Genomic DNA, 20224 nt, shown 5'->3' with positions numbered 1-20224 from the left:
CGCGGCGACCGAGATCTCGCGAGCCGGGTCGCCGCGATGATCGAGCGGCACCGGCGACTCGGCCTCGACTCTCAACCCACCGCGCCGCGGAGGTCGGGAAGGAAGAAACGAACAGCGAAGAAGATGAGTGAGGAAGAAAAATGAACAGTGACTCTTGGCATTTTGGAAATGCCAATGTTCTGAAAGACGCCGAACACTGAGCTTTAACAAGGATAATTTCATTTGGAATGTCCACGTTCTGCAAAAAGAGCATTGAAAAGTTATCAAATACAAAAATTTCTCCCAACGGGCTTTCAGGGCCCATAACCCTTGGGAAAGTCCAACCAAACGGGCTATACCTGCGTACGGCGTCCTAGGAAATTAGGAACCCCAACCTTTGCAGCGCGTTCCACTCACGTGCTAGATCTTCGCTTCTCCGCTTTTCCACTTTCCGACGGAGAACGGCCAGAATCTGAGAATTTTCCCGAGAAAAATGGCGCTCGCTCACTCGCTCACTCCCCTCGCCAAACCCTCGAAACTTCCATCTCTCCCGGCTCCCATTTCCAAATCGTCCTTCTTCTCCCTCTCCCTCTCCGCCCGGAACCACAAACCCTTCTCCGGGCCCCGCCGCCGGAACCCCCGAATCCAATGCCTCTTCACCGGAATCGTCGAGGAGATGGGCCGGGTCCAGCGGGTGGGCCGGGTCGACGACGGGTTCGTCATGCGGATCGGCGCGAGGACCGTCCTCGAGGGCGTCGGCCTCGGCGACAGCATCGCCATCAACGGCACGTGCCTCACGGTCACCGAGTTCGACGCCGCCGGGTTCGCCGTCGGGCTCTCCCCCGAGACGCTGCGGAAGACGTCCCTGGCCGAGGTCGAGGCCGGGTCGGCCGTGAACCTGGAGCGGGCGGTGCTGCCGACGACCCGGATGGGGGGTCACTTCGTGCAGGGCCACGTGGACGGGACCGGGGAGATCGTGTCGATGGAGCCGGAGGCCGACTCGCTGTGGGTGAAGGTGAGGACGGAGAAGGAGCTCCTGAGGTACGTGGTGCCGAAGGGGTTCATCGCCGTCGACGGGACTAGCTTGACGGTGGTGGACGTGTTTGATGAGGAGGACTGCTTCAACTTCATGCTGGTGGCGTACACGCAGCAGAAGGTGGTCATTCCTATGAAGAGAGTTGGGCAGAAGGTGAATTTGGAGGTGGACATATTGGGGAAGTATGTGGAGAGGCTCCTCAGTAGCGGGTTTGTTGATTCGATAAAGGCTCGTTGATTCCGAAGGTGATGATCTCTCTCTGTAGGTGGTATGTTGTTTTGTCTAATTCTATAGTTGAAGTTGCATTGATCTAATCTAAGCTTGTTTGCTTCACTGTTAACGGGATTGTTTGGGTCTTTCATTCGTGCAAATCATTGCAGATACCGTGCACGAGAGTTTTATATTGCGCGAAGAAGTCGTTAATTCTTTCATGTGAGGGCTTGAGTGGTAAGATGGGAAAGGGGGCTTTGTGACTCCATACTTGCGTAGACTTTGTCAGTTCTTGAAGTTAGAATTCAGTCGTTCGATCGGTGATCACCTACTTTAGTCACTAGTTGCAAGACCCTTGTAGAGGTGTACCAAGTGTTGCACTAACTGGCTTGTCTAGAGACGAATGTAACATGAGACATAAGAATGGCATTTTGATGTTGTGTTGCACTTGATAGTGCTTTTTGTCGTATCTATGTTCAATTTATTTTCTATTTCATTTGATAGTTATGTTCAATTGTGAGTTATGACTTGTGAACTTGCCGTTAAGGAACAGTATATGTTTTTACTTGGGAATATGAATATCATAAAAATATTTCAAAACTAAAGAAGTTTTTCAACCAAGAATAGTATAGTTCTATCGCAAATCGATAATTGCTAGTTTTATGTAGTGTCATAAGTTCTATATTGCTGTCATTTGCATGTTGAGGGGAATAGATATGCTGAAAATTAAGGTGATAAACTGACTAAAGGTTTCCTTTTCCCATTGACATCCTAAGAGAAGCAAGAAGGTGGTATTGGTAAAAATAGGTTAGAGGAAATGAAATGCCTTCAATTCCTGACCCGTCCTTTTCCATCCTCTTTCCCCTCTGCTTTTGTCATTGCTTCCTTGCACTTCACTTCCTTCCACCACAACAACTGTCCACATAGATAATCCCTTCATTGTTGGCTCTTTCTAAATCATCAGTGTGCAGTCAATATGTGCATCATGTTTCAGTGGCACTAGGGAAGTCATTGATGGTAAGTGGAGTTTATGTATCCATTTATTCAACTGAAAGATTTGAGATCAAGAAGAGAAGGTCAATTGTATAGCAAGAATATTGTAAGCTTTGAGTTTTTTATGTGATGTTTTGAGTTACAAGGTAAAAAAGAAGGGTGTGGGGTTGGAGAGGTTACTGCTGATGTGAATGCCACGGGCTGAAACTCCCTTGGCTGAGGATAACCCCGTGTGGCGCCTGATGAGCTGAAACACCATGCTAGCCTTCCCTCGATAGATCTTGGCGAATTGCATTCTCATTACTGACTGTACCATGTTCAATTTAGCTCGGGTATTCAGTTTCTCGAGTGAGATATACGGATCATTTCAGCGCAGCAACTGTTTTGAGCCTGTGGTGGCCATCATCAGGACAACGGCATCAACTCCTCACCAGTATGCATATGGGAGGCCAATTACATCTCAGAGATCCTCAAAGACGATAATCATCCCCATCTCCAAATTCCTAAAATAGACATTCCGACACCACTCCCACGGATCATATGTATAAGCCATTCCTCATCTAACTTCACCCTAATGCCACGAAGTTCTACTTTTTAGCCGACATGGGAATGGGAGAAGTCGAAATGTGACCCTTTCCCCACCCAACTTCCGCAATGCCCTTGTTGTGGGCTATTCAGTCGCTTGCTTGTGTTCTTCAACAATTACCACCACTCTTTTGAGACTTACATGAATGGCAAAGGTTCATTCAACACTACAAGTCACTCCACCCCATTGATTGCTTCTCTCGATCTAAGTTATTTGGAATCTCTAGTCACCTGTGCTCTCCCTAACAAGTGTGGCATCTCGAGCCAACTGCACTTTCTCGGCAATACTTTTTTCAACCAAGGCTTCTCTTGATCTTAGCAACTTATGGAGGTTTTCTCTTCTTGGCATTCGCCCTTCTAGTTGGGGAAGCATGCTCTTATAGCTTTGTCACGAGCCAAACTCTCCTGGCCAAGGACAAGCTCATGCAATGCCTGATGAGCACAAACATTAAGCTGATCTTCCCTTGATAGATTGTTCTGAAGGACAGTTTGGCAAATGGCGTTGTCATACCCAATTTGGCTTGAGTATCAAATCTCTCAAGCGGGACATATAAATCACTTCGGCATAGTGGCTGGGTTCAGCCTGGCGTGACCATCCACAAAACTTCACTCAGCCCACTTAGGAATGGGAGAAATTTGACCATGACATGTAAATCTCATCATTTGCTGAGAAGATGCCTCCAACGATTGGTTCATGTGTGAAGATAGTGGCACAAACACGAGATGCTGGCTTAGTGGTTCAATAAATGTAGAGGTTTGTGCTGTTGTTGAGTTGAGTGCCATACATGTGGTTGATTTTCCGTATCTTTGAGTGCAAGCAATTTTATACTTGCTTGGTGGGGTCACTTACTTTGTCCACAAGGTCATTGAGATGTTTTGATACTCATTGGATTTTCATCCTCAACATCCCTGGTACAGCGCCGTGCATCTCACAATTGGGAGAGTTCAAATGACCATCAGTTCACCCAAAAACCAAGGCTACTGGCCCCCTTTATAGTGATACTTTTTCTTGTAGCTGTTTGAGGAACCATAGATTGTGGTGTGTCCTTTCCTTATGGTTACAAAGCTGTTCCGCACATCTCTGCATGTCCCTTGCCAAGTTTGTGATTTCTACAGATAGTTTCTTTTGACTTTGCTTTTCTGCCTTTTCCAAGTTCTAATGCCGTCATATGAGCTAAGGCTTGAATAACCTTTATAGATGATCTTTATCTTCTTTTGATAATTGGTTGAAAGTCAATGTCACCCTTATTTTCTTCTGTTTGGTGACATTGAATTTCATCTTAACTTTAGCATGTAGCAGAAAGGAGCAGCTTCTTTAAATACTGGGATAAGGATCTCTACATTCAATGCTTTGCAAATGCCAAAATGCTGGCGCTCTGTACTTTAAGTTGGCCTTTTATTATTTCCTATTTTTGTGTTCATATTTTTTGCACTTTTCTTTATTTCTCCATGATTTTTCAAGGTATGCTAGAGAAAAGATTGCAGCTTAAATGGAACTTGATTGTTCTTCTTCTTCTCTTGGCAGGGATGACATTGGATGGATGCTACTGAAAAGTCTGTTTCTCTGATGTTAGTGTTGCTATAGAACTTTGCTTGGAGTTTTGTCTGTTCTGAAATAAACGAGTTCAAGGCTTGACAAGGATTTGTCAAGCAGCAACACGCTGCCTCAATCCTTATCGTTTCCAGTGCTCATGCCTCTTCTCCACAAGATTCCAATCAAGTTGTAGCAAGCTTTGCTGAATTCAGTCTCCAGGTGGCATTCATCCCTTGGGTAAACAAGAATTGGCCTGGTGGTGACATTTCTGTATGAGATGTAACTTGTTTTTTTTCTTTGGTCAAAGAGATGTACCTTTTAAGATGGTCAAATTTGTTTCCATGACATTGAAATAATCAAAGATTAAATTAACGGGTGCCCTGCAGTGCCCACTTAATGCTTCTGTTCAACTTCTGCCATAATGGCTATGAATAATTTTATGATTCCCGGTTCAGTTGGGGCAAGGAAACACTATCAGTGTGTTCGCACAGGAGCGAATGCTCATTAGGGGCTTGTGTCAAGTTGCTCATTTTTCTTACCGTAGATGATGCTTCATGTAATGCCACAGTATTCAAAAGGAAGGTTCTTTTGTTTTGTATGTATTAGCAGATATTGGTTGCTTCGTTGTTTCCTTCATGTAGTTCTCTTCAGAATTCCCTGGTTTTGGGGTGCCAATCCTGGCAACCATTGTTTTTACCCAAAGTCAAAAGTATGAACTCCTTTCGGTCCTGCCCATTTCAAGGTGTCTAGGATGGCTGTGAGAAGCCATTCCAATTTGGTTGAATTTTCTTGTACTGGTCTTCTTCTAGAAAAGAAAGGTGCCATGAGCAGGATCTTGTCTCAGACACCTATCCATATGACAAGATTGATTGTATAATGTTTGTGCCGTAACTGTATTGGCATTGTCTGGTCTGATTTGAGATGAGGCTCCAGCCGTTATCGTTCCTTTTCCTCACTTTAAATAGGAACATGTGCCGCAACTTGTGCTGTTTTCTGTCCATATGGCTCTTCTCCACCGAAAGTCATTCTATCATTTTCCTTTGCCTTGACCTGTGGGAAATGGATCATTGTGTCACTGTCTGCACCTATTTTTTGGCTTCACGATAGGGAATGGTGGGGAGGTTCTAGATAGGGTTTTTGCTTTCTGAAATGGGGTTTTTCTCTGCCTCTTGCAAAACCACACCACTTGCCTTGTCACCCTATTCCAAGTCATATCCCATGCTTCGTCCTTGTCCACACTTACCGGAATCCCCAGTGGATTTCCATTTTTCTTACATGGCTCAGGCTTCTCTTACATATGCTCTCTACTTTTAACCTTTTTTAAGTAATTAAATGTGGCTCATATTGGTAGGCAAATCCTATGGTACTTTTTTCCCGTGTAGTGGTCTCTGTACTTTTTTGTCCACTTAAACAAATCATGTTGGGATGAGACAGAGGGCTTCCTAATGCACCAGTCAGTCCTAAATGTTCATGCTTGAACATGAATCGATACCATGAAAGCATTTCTATGGAATTGATCATGGAAGGCCTTGGGCCCCTCCAGTACCGCACATCATTCATTATTGGTGCATCGAGTGGCTCGCAACATGCTACGAGCTGTCTTTTTTCAGTCATTAGCGGTTGATCTCGCCCCTGCCTTACTGATGAGGATTGAGGACCGACCCTCTCGACTAGCTTATGTAGAGAAATAATCAGCATGAATCCTTGCTGAATATGGATCCGGGATCATCTGAATGCATTCGAAAACGAACCTCCGGTTTCTAAAAGGTCAGGAGCGGGTCCTGAAGTCCAGAAACATGAGACTGAATCGAGTCGCGACCAGCCGTTTCAGATTTGGTTTCCTGAAGCGAGTCCAAGCGGACGCTGCTCTGCTTCGCTTTCTTTATCAACTGTCTTTGAATTACTTGGTTACCTTCGTTGGTCATCCATCTACAAGTGGACAAGCTTGCCAACGCAACGAATTTTGTTGTATGAGCCGACAAGGAGGACTCCAAATAAGTTCGTCGGCAGCATCCTATGCCCAATAATTTCGTCAAAAATTGGTTTAAAAACAATCACCATCTTATAGCTTTCGGACAAGACTCCACATATGCGCAGCGGTTGTATTAGGCTGATTGAGACTCGAGCACGTCTGAAGACGCCCGGAATGAGGGATCACACTACTGGAAATTCCCGTTCTTTTGCTCGAAAATCAAAATCTGTCGTTTCATTTCTTTTTTCCCCAAAAGATGTCCCTCTGCTTTCGGTAAAATGCCGCCAATCGTTCCCAGACCGCTGTAAAGATGGATTTTGTGGACGTGTCATTACCGCCGTAAAAAATATGGTGACGCGATCGCCATTACAAATTTGCTGACCTAGTTTTTCCTTTTCCTTTTTCAAATGTTGTCTCTCTCCCCCCCTGCCTCCCGTTGGCTCTATCTTCTTTAGCATTTTAAATTTATTATGGCCCCTTTTTCTTATTTAAATTCTACTCATTTAACCCACGTAAGCTTCCCAATCACCAAATCTTTCCCGGGTGCCAACCCAAAAGAAAAGAAAAGAATTGGGCAACTTTCTGAAAGGCACATGGCCGGTCTAAAAAGAGAAAATAAAAGTAGTCGAATGGTTTTTTTTTTTTGGTAAAGGTAGTCGAATGGTTTTGATCCTCGGAAAAAAGAAAAAGGTAGGAGATCATCGCGCTACTCCTAGAAATATCTTCCTCACCCTCGTTCTTCATTTTATAACGTTTTTCCTTCTTGGGCTCCCTCGTAGATTCCTCATCGTTGTCGTGTTTTCATGGTCAAAAGGCAAGCATAAGCAATCCTGATATATCAAATTGAGCGGTCGACAGACGTAGTCAATGCCGCTTGCATCAGAGCAAGAGACCATGATCCTCAATATTCAAATGGATGGATGGAGGAAGAAGAAGGATCATCTTTTGTGGGGCGTGACTTCGCCATTAAAATTCACAAACGAAGATGAGCCGCACTTTGCTCTTGTGGAGGACCAATGGATTCCTCCTCTTGCTTTTGTGGGATCTTACTGTGCATAATTTTTTCGACTTTTGGAAGTGGCACTTTCTATCGCCATCGCCATCATTGGTGCATTTGATCCTTTTCATCCGCTCCCATTCCGTGGCGTATTGCTTTTGCTTTTGATTCAAGGAATCCATTCACTTTCACATAGTCACTTCATTTAGTTGGTCCTAAGAAAAAAGAGTGCAAAATGGATGTCTGCATACTATTTTCACATCTATCGTATCACAAGATGCCTTGCATAATGTAGGATATGGTGTAGGCGGCCAAAAGAAAAAGGTGGTGCTTTGAGATTTTTTGACTGGAAAGTCCGTCCGTCGCTTTTATTTTCATCCCCAACTTTCTTGTCTAGAGAATTCCACTGAGTGAATCCCATGAGATATCGACTTAGCGATTTGGGATATGATTGATTATGAGTGGGGCACACGAGGACCTAATTCCTCATCCCATTATGCACAAGTAGTGGCTAATTAAAATGGATCATAAACCCATTTCTTAATTCATATTTAATGGATTCATGCATTACTTATATTCAGTAAGTGGGTTATGAATGACTTTCAAATTGCAAAGTCCAAAAAATATGACACAGGTTGGATATGAGTTATTATCTTTGTATTGTATATAAATGAGTCAATTTGAGTTGGACTATTTTCGATCCAACTTATCAATTTGATAGCTTTCACACGGAGTTTTATGTTTCATCCTTTCACTTGTGGGTAGGTTTGCGCCCCACTCGATCTATTAGGTTAGGTAGGGCAGGGATTTGATGGATTGGGATCTGTCCATTCAGGGCTTCCCTTCGTCATTAAAAAAGAAGAAGAAGAAGAAGCAAATCAGGACTAGTTAGCAAAGCCGAGGTAGGCTCGTTAAACTCGTAACCGTGTCGATGAGATTGTCAGATCGGCAGGTGGTGATAGGCTCTGAATTTAGGAAGCTGATGCCTACGAACCTCCGAAAAGGCCTGTGTCTTTTTCATCTCCATATCTATCTGCCAATCAAGAGAGCGCCCTCCGAACATGCACGGCCAATTAATAACGTGTGAAACCGACGCGGCTCGCGTGGCCTCATCGTCGCCATACGAGTGTCGCCGTCTGATTGGGTGGTCGTGGTCGTGGTCCCTTGAGCCAGCACGGACAGGCCGAGCTTCTACGCCCACTCGTCTAAGAAAAAAAATCAACTTCGACGTGCCGCGAAAATATTTCGGTGCATTTCCAAATTCCACTAAAGTGCCCTTCCTTTTTACGTAACTGCCCCTCCTCCTCAATGTTATTTTTATTCTTATTTTTACTTTGTCTAATTCTCTTTGCCGACATATGAAACTAAATGCCTCCATCCCTTACTCTCGAGAAAGTAGGGAAATTTGACTCCTTGCCTCTTACTTCTTATGTGAAAATGGTGATCATTGAGGCAATTCCAATGGTTTAGATGTAGTTCATTTGTCAACCCAAAAAGTGTTGTTCGAAACCCTTTGAACACTTAATTTTATTTTCATGGATTGTGTTAGTGCCCCTTTCACTGAATCCTTGACGATGGCTCTAAGGAATGTTCGATTATATGCTAATTTGAATCGAAATCCCATACACCACTTAATAAGCATGCTCATATCCTATCCGATTATGCCTAATGAAAGATGTGAGATTTTTGATGGGAAAAGTGCCAAAACAGTCCTAAACCTTTTGTCATTGTGCCGATTTAAAACCTGCTTTTTTTGGTGCCGATTTGGTCCCTAAACCTTTTTAAAAGTGCCGATTCAGTCCTTTCCAGGCCAATTTGGCCGGTTTTTTATTGGGCCGGATTTTCTTGTTTGGACGGCCGGCCGACGTGGACAACTTTTACTAATATTTTAATATTTTTGAATTTTTTTATTTTTATTTTTATTTTTTATTTTTATTTTTGAATTTTTTTTTTTTTTTATTCTGTTCTTCTTCCTCTGCCGGTCGCCGGGACCTCGGCGACCGACCGCCGAGGCGATTGGCTTGGCGAGGTCGAGGTCGACCTCGCGCCACCTCGCCGCTGGCGCGGGGGCGACCTCGCGCGGGCGCGGGTCGAGCCTCGCCCATGGCGGCGAGGCTCGACCTGCGCCGATCCGGCGAGGGCGAGCCTCGCCCCACCCCGCGAGGCCGCCCTCGAGGCTGGGGCGGCGAGGCTCGCCCTCGTCGGATCCGGCGAGGTCGAGCCTCGCCCATGGCCGGCGAGGGCGAGCCCCGCCCGACTTGCCGGATCTCGGCGAGTGAGGGGGTTCGAGCGGGGGAGAGAGTCGGAGGGGGTAGACCGCCGGCCACCGCACTGAGCCGCGGCGGGCCGCCACGGCCGCGCTTGGTTTCAAGCGCCGAAGCTCGTAGGCCTCGGTCTTTTTTGTGCCTTGCGTTGGTCGGACCGGGCGGAGCTCGCGGTCTTCAAGGATTCGGTTCGAGATCCGAGGGCGTTCGATCCGGGCGGGACCCGAGAGAGAGAGAGAGAGAGATCGAGAAAGAAAGAGAGAGAGAGTTCTCTCTGGCGGCCGCGGCTCGGGTGCGGTGGCCGGCGGTCTACCCTCCGACTCTCTCCCCCGCTCGAACCCCCTCACTCGCCCAGATCCGCCTGCAGGCCGGCGGGCTTGCCCTCGCCGGCCATGGGCGAGGCTCGACCCTCGCCCGGATCCGACGAGGGCGAGCCTCGCGCCCAGGCCTCGGGGCGGCCTCGCGCGGGTGGGCGAGGCTCGCCCTCGCCGGATCTCGCGAGTCGAGCCTCGCCGCCATGGGCGAGGCTCGACCCTCGCCGATCCGGCGAGGGTGAGCCTCGCCTCCCGCGCGAGGTCGCCCCCGCGGCCACCCGCGGCGAGGTGGCCGGCGAGGTCGACCTCGACCTCGCCGGCGCCGTCGCCTCGGCGGTCGCCGAGGTCCGGCGACCTAGGCTAGAGGAAGAAGAACAAAATAAAAAATAAAAAAATAAAAAAATAAAAATAAAAATAAAAATAAAAAATTCAAAAATATTAAAATATTAAAAAAGTTGTCCACGTCGGCCGGCGTCCAAACAAAAATCCGGCGTCGGTAGAAAATCCGGCCAAATTGGCCGAAAGGACTGAATCGGCACTTTTTAAAAAAGGTTTAGGACCAAATCGGCACCAAAAAAGGTTTAGGACTAAATCGGCACAATGACAAAAGGTTTAGGACTGTTTTGGCACTTTTCCCATTTTTGATGATACCGCCATTTTTATTCAATGCAATGGAGCCGGTAACATGGTTAACCTTACGGTGATACAATCATTGTTCATAATATTAATCAAGTAATCTCCTCTTTCATGAATAAAATTATGAGCTTGTTTTGATTCATTACCATATAGTTTTTATGTTGTAATTATTTCTTTACAGTGATTAAGAACGTGCTAACAAAATTGAGATATTGGCGATTGGTTTTTCTGACTTAGAGACTTATCTCAACTCAAATACAAATTAAACTAATACAAACATCATGGTTAAAGTCAAAGGGTCTTATCTAGATAAACCTTTCTCTCTCTTTTTTTAAAACTTAATTTAAATCTTATAAATGGCATGTTTTGATTTCTTTTGTTAACTCGAAACATCTAAAACCTTTCCTGATACACAAATGTCAACACTAAATTCACGTGCAACTGTCGTTTATAAATTATTCAAAACATAAATGGGTACCATTTTGAAATCTTTTTAGGAAAAGATAAAATTTCTTTCAATTTTTTAAAAAGTAGAAGACCGACACAGGAGGCGAGCCGCAAAGGTTGAATTTTTTTTTTCAATTTCAATCCCTATCTTCGCCATATATTTCATGTTGCTATTGTTTCCGATTGGAACTCGGATTATGATTGGTGCCTACACTTTTGCTCGGACACTCTTCTTTCGGGATCGTTGACTTTGACTTCGGCGGGAAAATTCTTCAATTCAACAATCGCCAATCGAGATTGGCCCAAAACGCAAAATAGGCCGATGGCGTAGGGGTAAAATGGTAATCTCGCACCCCACGAGGATTCCGATCGGCGGTCCGCCGGAACTTCCCTTATAAATATCGCCCCGCGTGCCGACGTCTCTCCCTCAAAGACTTTTCCTCGCACTTTCTCTCCGATTTTCACGCCGATTTTCTCTCGGCAGTCCGAATTTTCTCGGCCCCGCACGAAACTTTCTCGCCTCGATACCAGCTGCGCGAGAATCCAATCCGATCCAATCCGACGATGAAGAAATCCGGAGTCCTGGCGGCCTCGGTCGCGGCGGCCTCTGCCACTGCGATCACGGCCTCTTCTTCGTCGCCGTCGCCGTCGCCGGCGTCGTCCACCAACTTCAGCTGCAGCTCCAACTTCCAGTTCTCCCGCCAGGTACGCGCCCCGCCGTCTTTAAGCTTTTCTCGGCGCGATCGTTGGCTCGGGTTTGGTGATTCGAGAGAGCCCGAGGCTCTCGGCCGGTTCCACGAATTGCGATTGGCGGGGGTGGGTGTGGGCGATCTCTGACCCTGCGCTTTGTGCTTTGCTGGGTTTCTTCCCAGGGCGACGGCGAGAGGAGGGATCGAGACGATGGCGCGAAGCCGAAGCCGGCTTCGGCGGACAAGTTCGCTCCGAAGTTCGACGGGTTGAGGTTCATCGAGACGCTGGTCACTGCTCACAGATGATGCGGAGTGGTCCCCCCGCTCTTCCGAAGGAGCGAGGGAGCACGAAGAAAGCTTTGGTTTTTTCTCTCTCTTCTGTTCCTTCTCTTCTGGGTTCGTACGGGTTTGTCTAGGGGATTAGCAAGAAGCTTCCTTTATTTGAGGAAACCAGCGCATGGTTGGGGGGATTTGTTGTTTGCAGCAGAAGGCAAAAAAGTTTCCTGGGCTGTAACCTAAAGACACTTCCCTTTTTAAGGAAAAAAAAATTCATATTTTTGCAGCTTGCTGTTTAGCTTTCATTGTACTGATCTGAGAATATACTGATGATATATCTAATGAGACATGATCCTGCCCTCTGTTATGTTCTTTCCGATGTTGATTCATTGCCCTGGATTTGATTGCGCAGGAGAGATTTCTTCGGTTCTTGTCGGCCTAAGTTAAAATGTCTTGAAGTTCCTGCCTTTGATTAGCAAATGCCGATATGAGTTTTTTTGTCCCCTTCCAGCTTAGATAAGTTCGCGAAATAAAAAATTCGTGGCTTGCCTATAGGCAAGCTCGATCGGCATGTGTGGCGCTGCGATTCAGTACTTAGGGATTGGTAGAACGCCTTGCCGCGTAATTTGTCTCATACGTCATTCATCCTCTGTTGGGCTTTGTCGAAATATGTTTCTCTCATCAAGCATCCATCGGTTTTTTTTTGTTTCAATGATGTTTTGGTGATGCATAACATGAGAACAGGGCATTAGCATTCCCAAGCATATATTTTAGATGGTTTAGGGGACTAATTGGATTATGAGATCTTCTTAAGGGAACTCGGGTTTACCGTCAGGAGGAAGTTCAAGATCTGAACCATTGCAACCTTTAATCGACATCATCTATGATTTTTAGATAGTTTCACCTGGATGACAAGTGATGGAATACAGTTGTTCCCTGCCTATTCTTTGTTTCTCACTTCCCTTGAATCTATGCTTTATATCTCGAAGCTGTACCGCAACATTTTCGACCACAGCGACAGGTTACTTATGACTCTGGGAAAAAGCTTTCCAATGGTTAAGCCGAGGATTCCGTGGACCTTCCTCACCATATCTCTCCTTTTCATCCACTTCATCTTTGGCAAAGGGAAGAAAAAGGATAAAGACATGCCACCAATCTCGACAGAATGATCCCTTCACATTGACATTTAAATCTCACGGACCCATCTCTTTAGACATTAGTCAATTCCTCACCACGTGAAGCCTTCTATCATTTCGCATTGTACAAGAGCAAGTGCACACGACGATGCCCCACCCAAGGTCAAGTCTTGGTGACCATTTGAATTTAGAAAACGTCATTGAATTATACTTCGATGCAGACAACTTTTTTCTCTCTTTTTCTTGGTTAAATTCTTTTGTGACTTCGTTTAGTGGGTTGAGATTCTTTTGATGAATGGACAGCGTGCAATATGGTAGCATTCCTTCAATTTTATAAAACTAAATTTACTTTAAATATTCAAATGAAAATGAGAAGTGGGATTTTCAGAGGCGCAGCTTGAATTTTGCTTTTCTTAGTAGCGTGCCGTTCCTGTAAAGGGGTTGGCCAGGACCGGTGCTTCATGTCCTTTCTCGAATGAGACATTTGACTTTTGGGGTTGTTCTTTTCCTTCTTTCGGTGATGCAACCTTTCTGTACTTGACATGATGAGGCATTGTAAATGTCATCTTTGGCCAATGAGCTGCTTCCAAATCAAGAAGTCTAAGCTACTAAATTGTCTCCAGCCTATATTATTTTCCAATCACATGGCTTCTAGAATCGGACAATCCGCATCCCAAGATTCGAGTATCTTGGTCAAGATTGGAATAAAATTTGGTAAATCAATGAAAATCACATCCATTCTCTAAATAAAGTCCTGCTAAAAGAAAAATTGACAATCTGGCTAATATATACTTTTGTTGGAATGCACTACCTCCGTTTTTCAAACGTTGCCATGGGAAGATTTTACTGGACCAAATAAGTCTTATTTGTAGAATAGCTCAAAAACCCTGAAGCATCTATCCTTGTTTTGTTGTGTGATTGGGAGAATAGTCTGCTGCGAAAAAGGATTAGCACAAATAATTTGTCAAGAATGGAACTCTAGGATCAGTGAATCAGATGACATGAGTGTAAATCAAAACCTACCAGTTGAAATCCTAGCTACGTCAGCTTTGGCAGATCTAGAAGGAAAGAAATTTATGTGTTTTTGAAAACAGGAAACCGAACCACCTTTGGCAGAATTTCTTGTTGCTTTTAGAGTTTCAGGTGACAAATGTCCTGTGCTGATAAATTTTTAAGCTGTCAAAGTAGTATGTGATAGGTGAGAAACTTTAGTTTCACCAAAACAAGGGAAATCTAATGAGCAGAATGATATCGAAGCGTGATGTATGAAAGAAATTATATAATTAGGGCAATGCTAATCAACCTGATTTCTATCACAGTATCAAATCACCATTGGAACTATTGATCATAACATAGAAGAAAAATATCAGATCATACCATGTGTGTCGAGAGAGAGAGAGAGAAGGGGAGGGTTGGGGGAGGGGATTATGTAATTTAGAGCAGCAAACAGTGAGAACAACAAGAGAGAGCAAGAGGCAAACGAAACATCAGGAAGCTGCGAATGAGGCCCAGCTGCCGTTGTTTCCGGTGGAGATGACGCTTAGAACCCTAGTTACACGCAGTTTGTTTGAAACCATTCCCGCAATGAGTTGATCCCAAAGCTAGTAAGGGTTTGTTTGTTAATTTGCCCAATAGTAACTGGTTATATTATTTTGTTTTTGCCAACAAAAAAGAGCAAGAATCTATTTGATAAATTTTTTGTTCCTAGAATAGATTTGGAATAGAATCATGAAGTAAAAAACGTTGTTTCTTTGTTCCCAGGAACAATTCCAAAATCAAGCTTAACCTATTTTTCCTTTTTTCTTTTCTTTTTTCCTTTTTTCCTTCTCTATTCTTCTTTCTCCTAACCAGTCATTGGCCACTGTTGGCCACTACCACTGTGGCCGGTGGTTGTCGGTGACCGATTGGGCGAGATTTGGTGAGTTCGCTTGGCCATCGAGGGACTTGAACTCTCCCAAGTGACACTAGGTTGGCCTCATCCATGAGGTTGAGGCTCATGGTGGTTTGGTGAGCCTCCGACAAGCTCGCTAGACCTCACTCAGCCGGTTGCCGATGATCAGCCACAAAGAAGGAGGAAGAAGAAGAGAAAAGAAAAGAAAAAGAAAAAAAAAAAAAAACTACAATAAAATTATTAAAAAATTAAAAGAAATAAAAAAATTAAGAGTCTTACTATACATATTTCTATTTCAAGAATAAAAATTTTGAGCAGCTACCAAACGCTTTCGAATGCTCAGAAATTGTTTAGAGGAGTGGAATAAAAAAAATCATTTCTGAATAAAAGTTATTTTCTGGAAATAGGATGATTACCAAATACACCTAAGCATAGGCTTTAGGGGCGATCATGGGGCTAGTGTCATTCTGAGACTGGAGGAGAGTGGGCAGCCTACGGATTTAAATGCTGTCCTTGATAGGTTGAATGTTCATTCTTCTGGAAATTCACAGAGGAGATGGTCTGCCTAAAAATTTCTAGTTCCAACCAGTAGCTCAAAAATCACTGTGATAGTTGGTTTATGCTTTGCGTCGCATTTAAATAAAGAAGGCCAGAATTACCAGAAAGGTTTCCTCGATTGTTTTGAGATAAGGGATGCCAATATTGTTGTGCATTTCTTATCTCTTTATTTAAATTCAACCTGAGTTCACTTCATTGTTCAATTTATGAACATGGAAAACACAGAAACTTGATATGACACGTGCTCAGGCTATGACCATATATTTTTGCGTTCATAATTGCTTGTACTTTTTATTTTAGAGTATTGTTAGCATTTCATTGTCTCAAGTTGGGCGGCCCCCGCTGGCAATGTGTACCCAACTTTGGGTATACTTCTACTACGGACTATGCAATCGAGGTGGCGTATAGTTCTCTTTCTCTGGTTTGTAAACATTATGCTGTCTGTTTCTCTTTAAGAATCGTGGATGGTAATTATTATTTTGACCATTTCGAGCCTTAATTTGCCGTGAAGATGCGTCAGGATTCTAACTTTGGTCGCGCGAGACTCAGCATCACCCTCGGTCAGTGAGTCCTTGGTCTGGCGGCTAGGTGAATTTTTGCAGGCATAGTCTGGTTCTGAATTCGTCGCTGAAGATTCTTGTATTCTGTTTTGAAGAGAGAATTCTTCATGATATTTCAGTTCTAGAGCTGTTCATATATCCGAACTCTATTTGTTTAAATCTGAATTTGGAATGCTGTTGTTTAAAAAAGAAACAGCCTCCTGGGATGTAATTCACAGTTCAGAATTAATTTTAGCTCGATCCGATCGATCCACTGCAGCCGTCCTTTTGATATCCTTTAGGGACAAGTTCTTGATCTATCCAATGAATAATCCTATTAAAGTGTACCAATAATGGGTACTGACTATGTAGATAAGTTAAAAGATGCATAATAAACAAATATGCAATCAGATTAATTCACCCCCAAGTCTAATCAGAAAACATAGTTGACTAAATTTTTTTGTAGTTTCTTGCGTTGTTTATACAAAGAAGGCGACCCTTTATTACTTTATTGTTTGTGGACGTTGTACATTGTCCTTTAGCAGTTGGGGATCTACGAGTGAGGAACAACACACTTGTTTGTTTTCCATTTGCAGCTTACCATTTTTTCCAGCTGCTAAAAAGGAAAAAGAAGCAGCCTGTAATACCTATTTTGATTCATATAAGACGAAACAAGCAAAAGCTACGGGAGCAACAGTTTAGATATCAATGACTATACCTTTAGGAGTCTTTTTCTCTCTCTTTCTTGTGGGCTTAATCTGCTTGTTCTTGTACCTCTACAATCTTTTCTGGTGGAAGCCGCTGCGGCTCAGAAAGAAGCTTCACCATCAGGGAATCCATGGCCCTGTGCCGTCCTTTTTCTTCGGCAACATCCTTGATATTAAGAAGGTTCGACCGGAAATGCAAGCCACAAAGAATGAACAAAGCATCAGCAATCTCGGTTCGCATGATTACATGTCCTGCCTATTTCCCCACATAGAGAAGTGGAGAGCCGACTATGGTAAATTAATTTTTATCTACTTCAATCGATGTTCACATCTTTGTGCTCAGGAGTTTTCACTGGATATGTCTGTAATATGTGCCAGCTATTTCTTTTGTGTGACAAGCATATGCAGCTTAGGAAGATCATCTTTGCCTGCTGAGAGCGCTAGGTTATTGCTGGTCTGGTGTTTGCATTCACACAGGGAAACATGGTGATCGTATGCGTATGCGACTTTGACGTAGCAAGAGAGTTCTGTCAATGCAAGTCTGCTGAATTCGGAAGGTCTGTATCTGAGAAAAAACAGGGGAATCGTGTTGGGTTATGACAGCCTTGTCACTTCGAAAGGAAAACCCTGGGCGCTCTAGAGGAAAGTCATTGCGCCTGAATTCTCCAGTGACAATATAAAGATGTGCATTAGCTGGGCAGGCTCTATCAAGTTCACAGCGGCACAGTTCTTGCTTGAGCTTTCTTTGTTCTTGCACGTGAAGCAGTTAAATTTTTACACAGAAGCTATCTATATGTTACTTGTTCTGTTTTGCAAAGGGAATGGTGGACATGGTGGTTGAATCTGTCGCCCCTTTGCTGGAAAAATGGGAATCTCAAATGGAGAAAGCAGGGGGAGTTGCTTCATTACGGATTGACAAGGATTTAAAAAGCCTCTCTGCTGAAATGATTTCAAAAGCATGTTTTGGGAGCAATTATGTTATTGGCAATGAGATTTTTTCCAAGATGTTAGTGCTTCAGATTTCGCTGAGCAAGCAGCAAGCTATTGTTGTCTTCCAGGGGTAAGGTGAGGGCACCTCCTTCAGCGTTTAGAAACTCTAATCGGGCGATGGTCTTGTTAAAGTTTGCTTTCTATTACGAGTTGCGACTGATAAATTCACGTGTCAATTCAGAGAATATCATTGAGGCTGACATGATTCCACATGCTTACCTTTCATCAGCTACTATTTCATATGCTGCGTTACACATGTAGCGAAAGCACCTTCTGATGAATTCTCAAGAAACCTTAAGAGACATGTATATGGTGCTTCCCGGACAAAACGATTTCATGTTAGTGTTGCTGCTTTCTGACTGTCTTCAAAATCTTGTGTATAGGCACATTCGTATGAAGATTACTCGTGACATCTGGAGGATAGATAAAGAAGTCGACCGATCTATTCTGAAGCTGATGGATGATGACTGCGATGCCAAGGGACAGAGCTTCTTACAGGCCTTAGTCACAATTTTGGCCGTGGATCCAGCGTCACCGTAGATAATTGCAAGGCCATGATCTTTGCGGGACATGAAACTACTGCCACTGCTGCTACTTCGCTGTAGTACTTTTAGCATACCATCTTGAGTGGCAGGAGTGCGTGCGTGCTGAGGTGGTACAGATCCTTCAACATCAACCCCCGAATATGGATAAGCTACACAAAATGAAATTGGTACATCTAAATCTTTCTTGCTTACCATGCATATGATTCTAGAATCCAAGAATATGTGCACTGGGCAGATCGTTCATGAAGCAGCTTCCTTGCTAGATTTTTAGTCTATGTCTCGACATGTAAGCTTTATGTGAATACAGTAGCCACATGTACCCCTTAGGCTTCAAAATAATCCAAGTATGGGACTACTCGCCTATCATCTGTTTTCTCTTGATGTGCAGTAAAATATGGTGATTTACGAAACATTTGCGCCTATATTCTCCTGGACCATTCGTGACAAGAGAAAAGTCCAAGGAAATGAAGTTTGGGGACTTTGTGATTCCTATAGGCGTCAATGTCTGGTTCTCCTGCTCGCTGTTGCATCAGGATCCAGCCAACTGGGGCGACAATGCCCATGACTTCCATCCAGAAAGGTTTGCGAATGGCATTTCTACGGCATGCAAGAATCCGAATCTGTTTGTGCCTTTTGGGATGGGGATACGGACTTGTATCGGCCAGAACTTTGTGATGACAGAATTAAAAATAGTTCTGTCTCTCATGCTGTCTAAGTTCATTTTCTCTCTATCCCCGGAATACAAACACTTGGTGACGTATAAGCTGTTTTTTGAGCCTGAACATGGGGAACAACTGAAGATGGAGAAGATCTGCAATTATCTCTCCTGTATGAATGGTCTGTTGCAATGGAAGCCGAAGCACGAAAAGTTATAGTCGACAAAATAGCAGCATCATGTTCTCTTGTGGGTGGTCAGTAGGGCTTACTTCTGTGTCAAAGCTAAGCTAAGTGACTGAAAAACTCTTGGCTACTGGATATCAATATATTTGACGGGCGGCCGTTCTTTGAACGCATCCAGCAATCCTCATAGAGATTTTCCACGGAAGGAAGTTCTTGTTTAATGCAAGTTAATTAGTACTGCAGATCTTCTGCACTCATGTTGGACATTTCTTAACTAGGAACTTCAGGCATCCCATTACCTCGAACTCTGTACGTCTTGCTGCTTGCTGTTCATTTTGAATGTAATGGACAAAGCCATGTACAAAATCCAGCCGAGAACACATGAGTGGTAAGTGATTAGATGTGCAGTTTTGTTTTATACAGTGATTGCAAACCTGATTGTTCATTAAGCTTTTCAAGTCTCTTGATGTTGCACTTGCCTTTTAGGGGAAGAAAAATAATGAAACTGATAGACGTGTTCATTCAAACAAGAATAAGTACACTAATGCAGATATGTATAACACGGTGGCTGACCCCTGAAAGATGTACAGATATTTACTTTTCGTTACGGAAAAATTTCTGTGTGTTTTTCAATGTTACCAATGAATGATGGATAGTTATTTACCTTTTCTCTTGTAACTTCACCTAGACACAAGTTATACCCGTTGTTAAGTGCATAAAAATTCAGTGTTCTTTTAGAGTACTAACTGCACAAAAAAAGAAAAAGTTATTTACATATTCAACTGTCTAAATGACTGAAATTTTAGGCTTTATGGAGAAGTCACATCTCAGGCATGGAACAGTCAGTGATCGAAGTTCTCTCCCCTTTTTTTTTTTTTTTTTTTTCTTTTTTCTTTTCCTTTTCGATCTTTTTGGTTCTTCCCCAACCGGCCAGGCCATGTGGCAAATCTGTCACGCACCCATCGCCGTCATGAACCCTCGCCGTCCCACCTCCATCTGCCGGCAACATTAACCTCACTCGGTGGAGTTGTTAGCTGCATAAATCTCTATCTCTCTGCATGGAGCTTGCAACCGCCCCTATGGAGG

At 43.9% G+C, this 20224-nt stretch overlaps 2 protein-coding genes and 1 long non-coding RNA gene across 7 annotated transcripts; all 3 read left to right on the top strand.

Annotated features, from left to right (window-relative positions):
• The first annotated feature begins 360 nt into the window (after positions 1-360).
• On the top strand, positions 361-4939 carry LOC104424905 (riboflavin synthase). 2 transcript variants are annotated; one of them, XM_010037433.3, is made up of 2 exons: positions 361-1283; positions 4329-4939. In XM_010037433.3, the coding sequence occupies exon 1, from the start codon at positions 473-475 to the stop codon at positions 1250-1252; it is 780 nt and encodes a 259-aa protein (XP_010035735.1). In that variant the 5' UTR covers positions 361-472; the 3' UTR covers positions 1253-1283; positions 4329-4939. The 2 variants fall into 2 exon arrangements, with proteins under 2 accessions (XP_010035735.1, XP_010035734.1); XM_010037432.3 differs by having other exon boundaries at positions 362-1260.
• Positions 4940-11385: 6446 nt separating this feature from the next.
• LOC104424904 lies at positions 11386-12304 on the top strand. The gene is made up of 2 exons (XR_001982074.2): positions 11386-11672; positions 11840-12304. It is a non-coding gene; the product is annotated as an uncharacterized LOC104424904 (long non-coding RNA).
• Positions 12305-16587: 4283 nt separating this feature from the next.
• On the top strand, positions 16588-19666 carry LOC104424903 (cytochrome P450 714B3-like). Of its 4 annotated transcripts, none has more exons than XR_005547546.1 (3): positions 16589-17056; positions 17172-17828; positions 18137-19665. XR_005547546.1 is itself a non-coding variant. In XM_039304551.1 (2 exons), the coding sequence occupies exons 1-2, from the start codon at positions 17585-17587 to the stop codon at positions 18291-18293; spliced, it is 396 nt and encodes a 131-aa protein (XP_039160485.1). In that variant the 5' UTR covers positions 16592-17584; the 3' UTR covers positions 18294-19664. The 4 variants fall into 4 exon arrangements, 1 of the variants encoding a protein (XP_039160485.1); XR_001982114.2 differs by having other exon boundaries at positions 16594-17828; positions 18137-18465; positions 18687-19663; XR_005547545.1 differs by having other exon boundaries at positions 16588-17828; positions 18137-19666.
• Positions 19667-20224: the final 558 nt, after the last annotated feature.

The sequence above is a fragment of the Eucalyptus grandis genome, chromosome 11, assembly GCF_016545825.1.
Source record: "Eucalyptus grandis isolate ANBG69807.140 chromosome 11, ASM1654582v1, whole genome shotgun sequence".
Classification (NCBI taxonomy): Eukaryota; Viridiplantae; Streptophyta; class Magnoliopsida; order Myrtales; family Myrtaceae; genus Eucalyptus; species Eucalyptus grandis.
The sequence above is the reverse complement of the archived record's forward strand: the minus strand, read 5'-3'. Positions and strand labels throughout refer to the sequence as shown.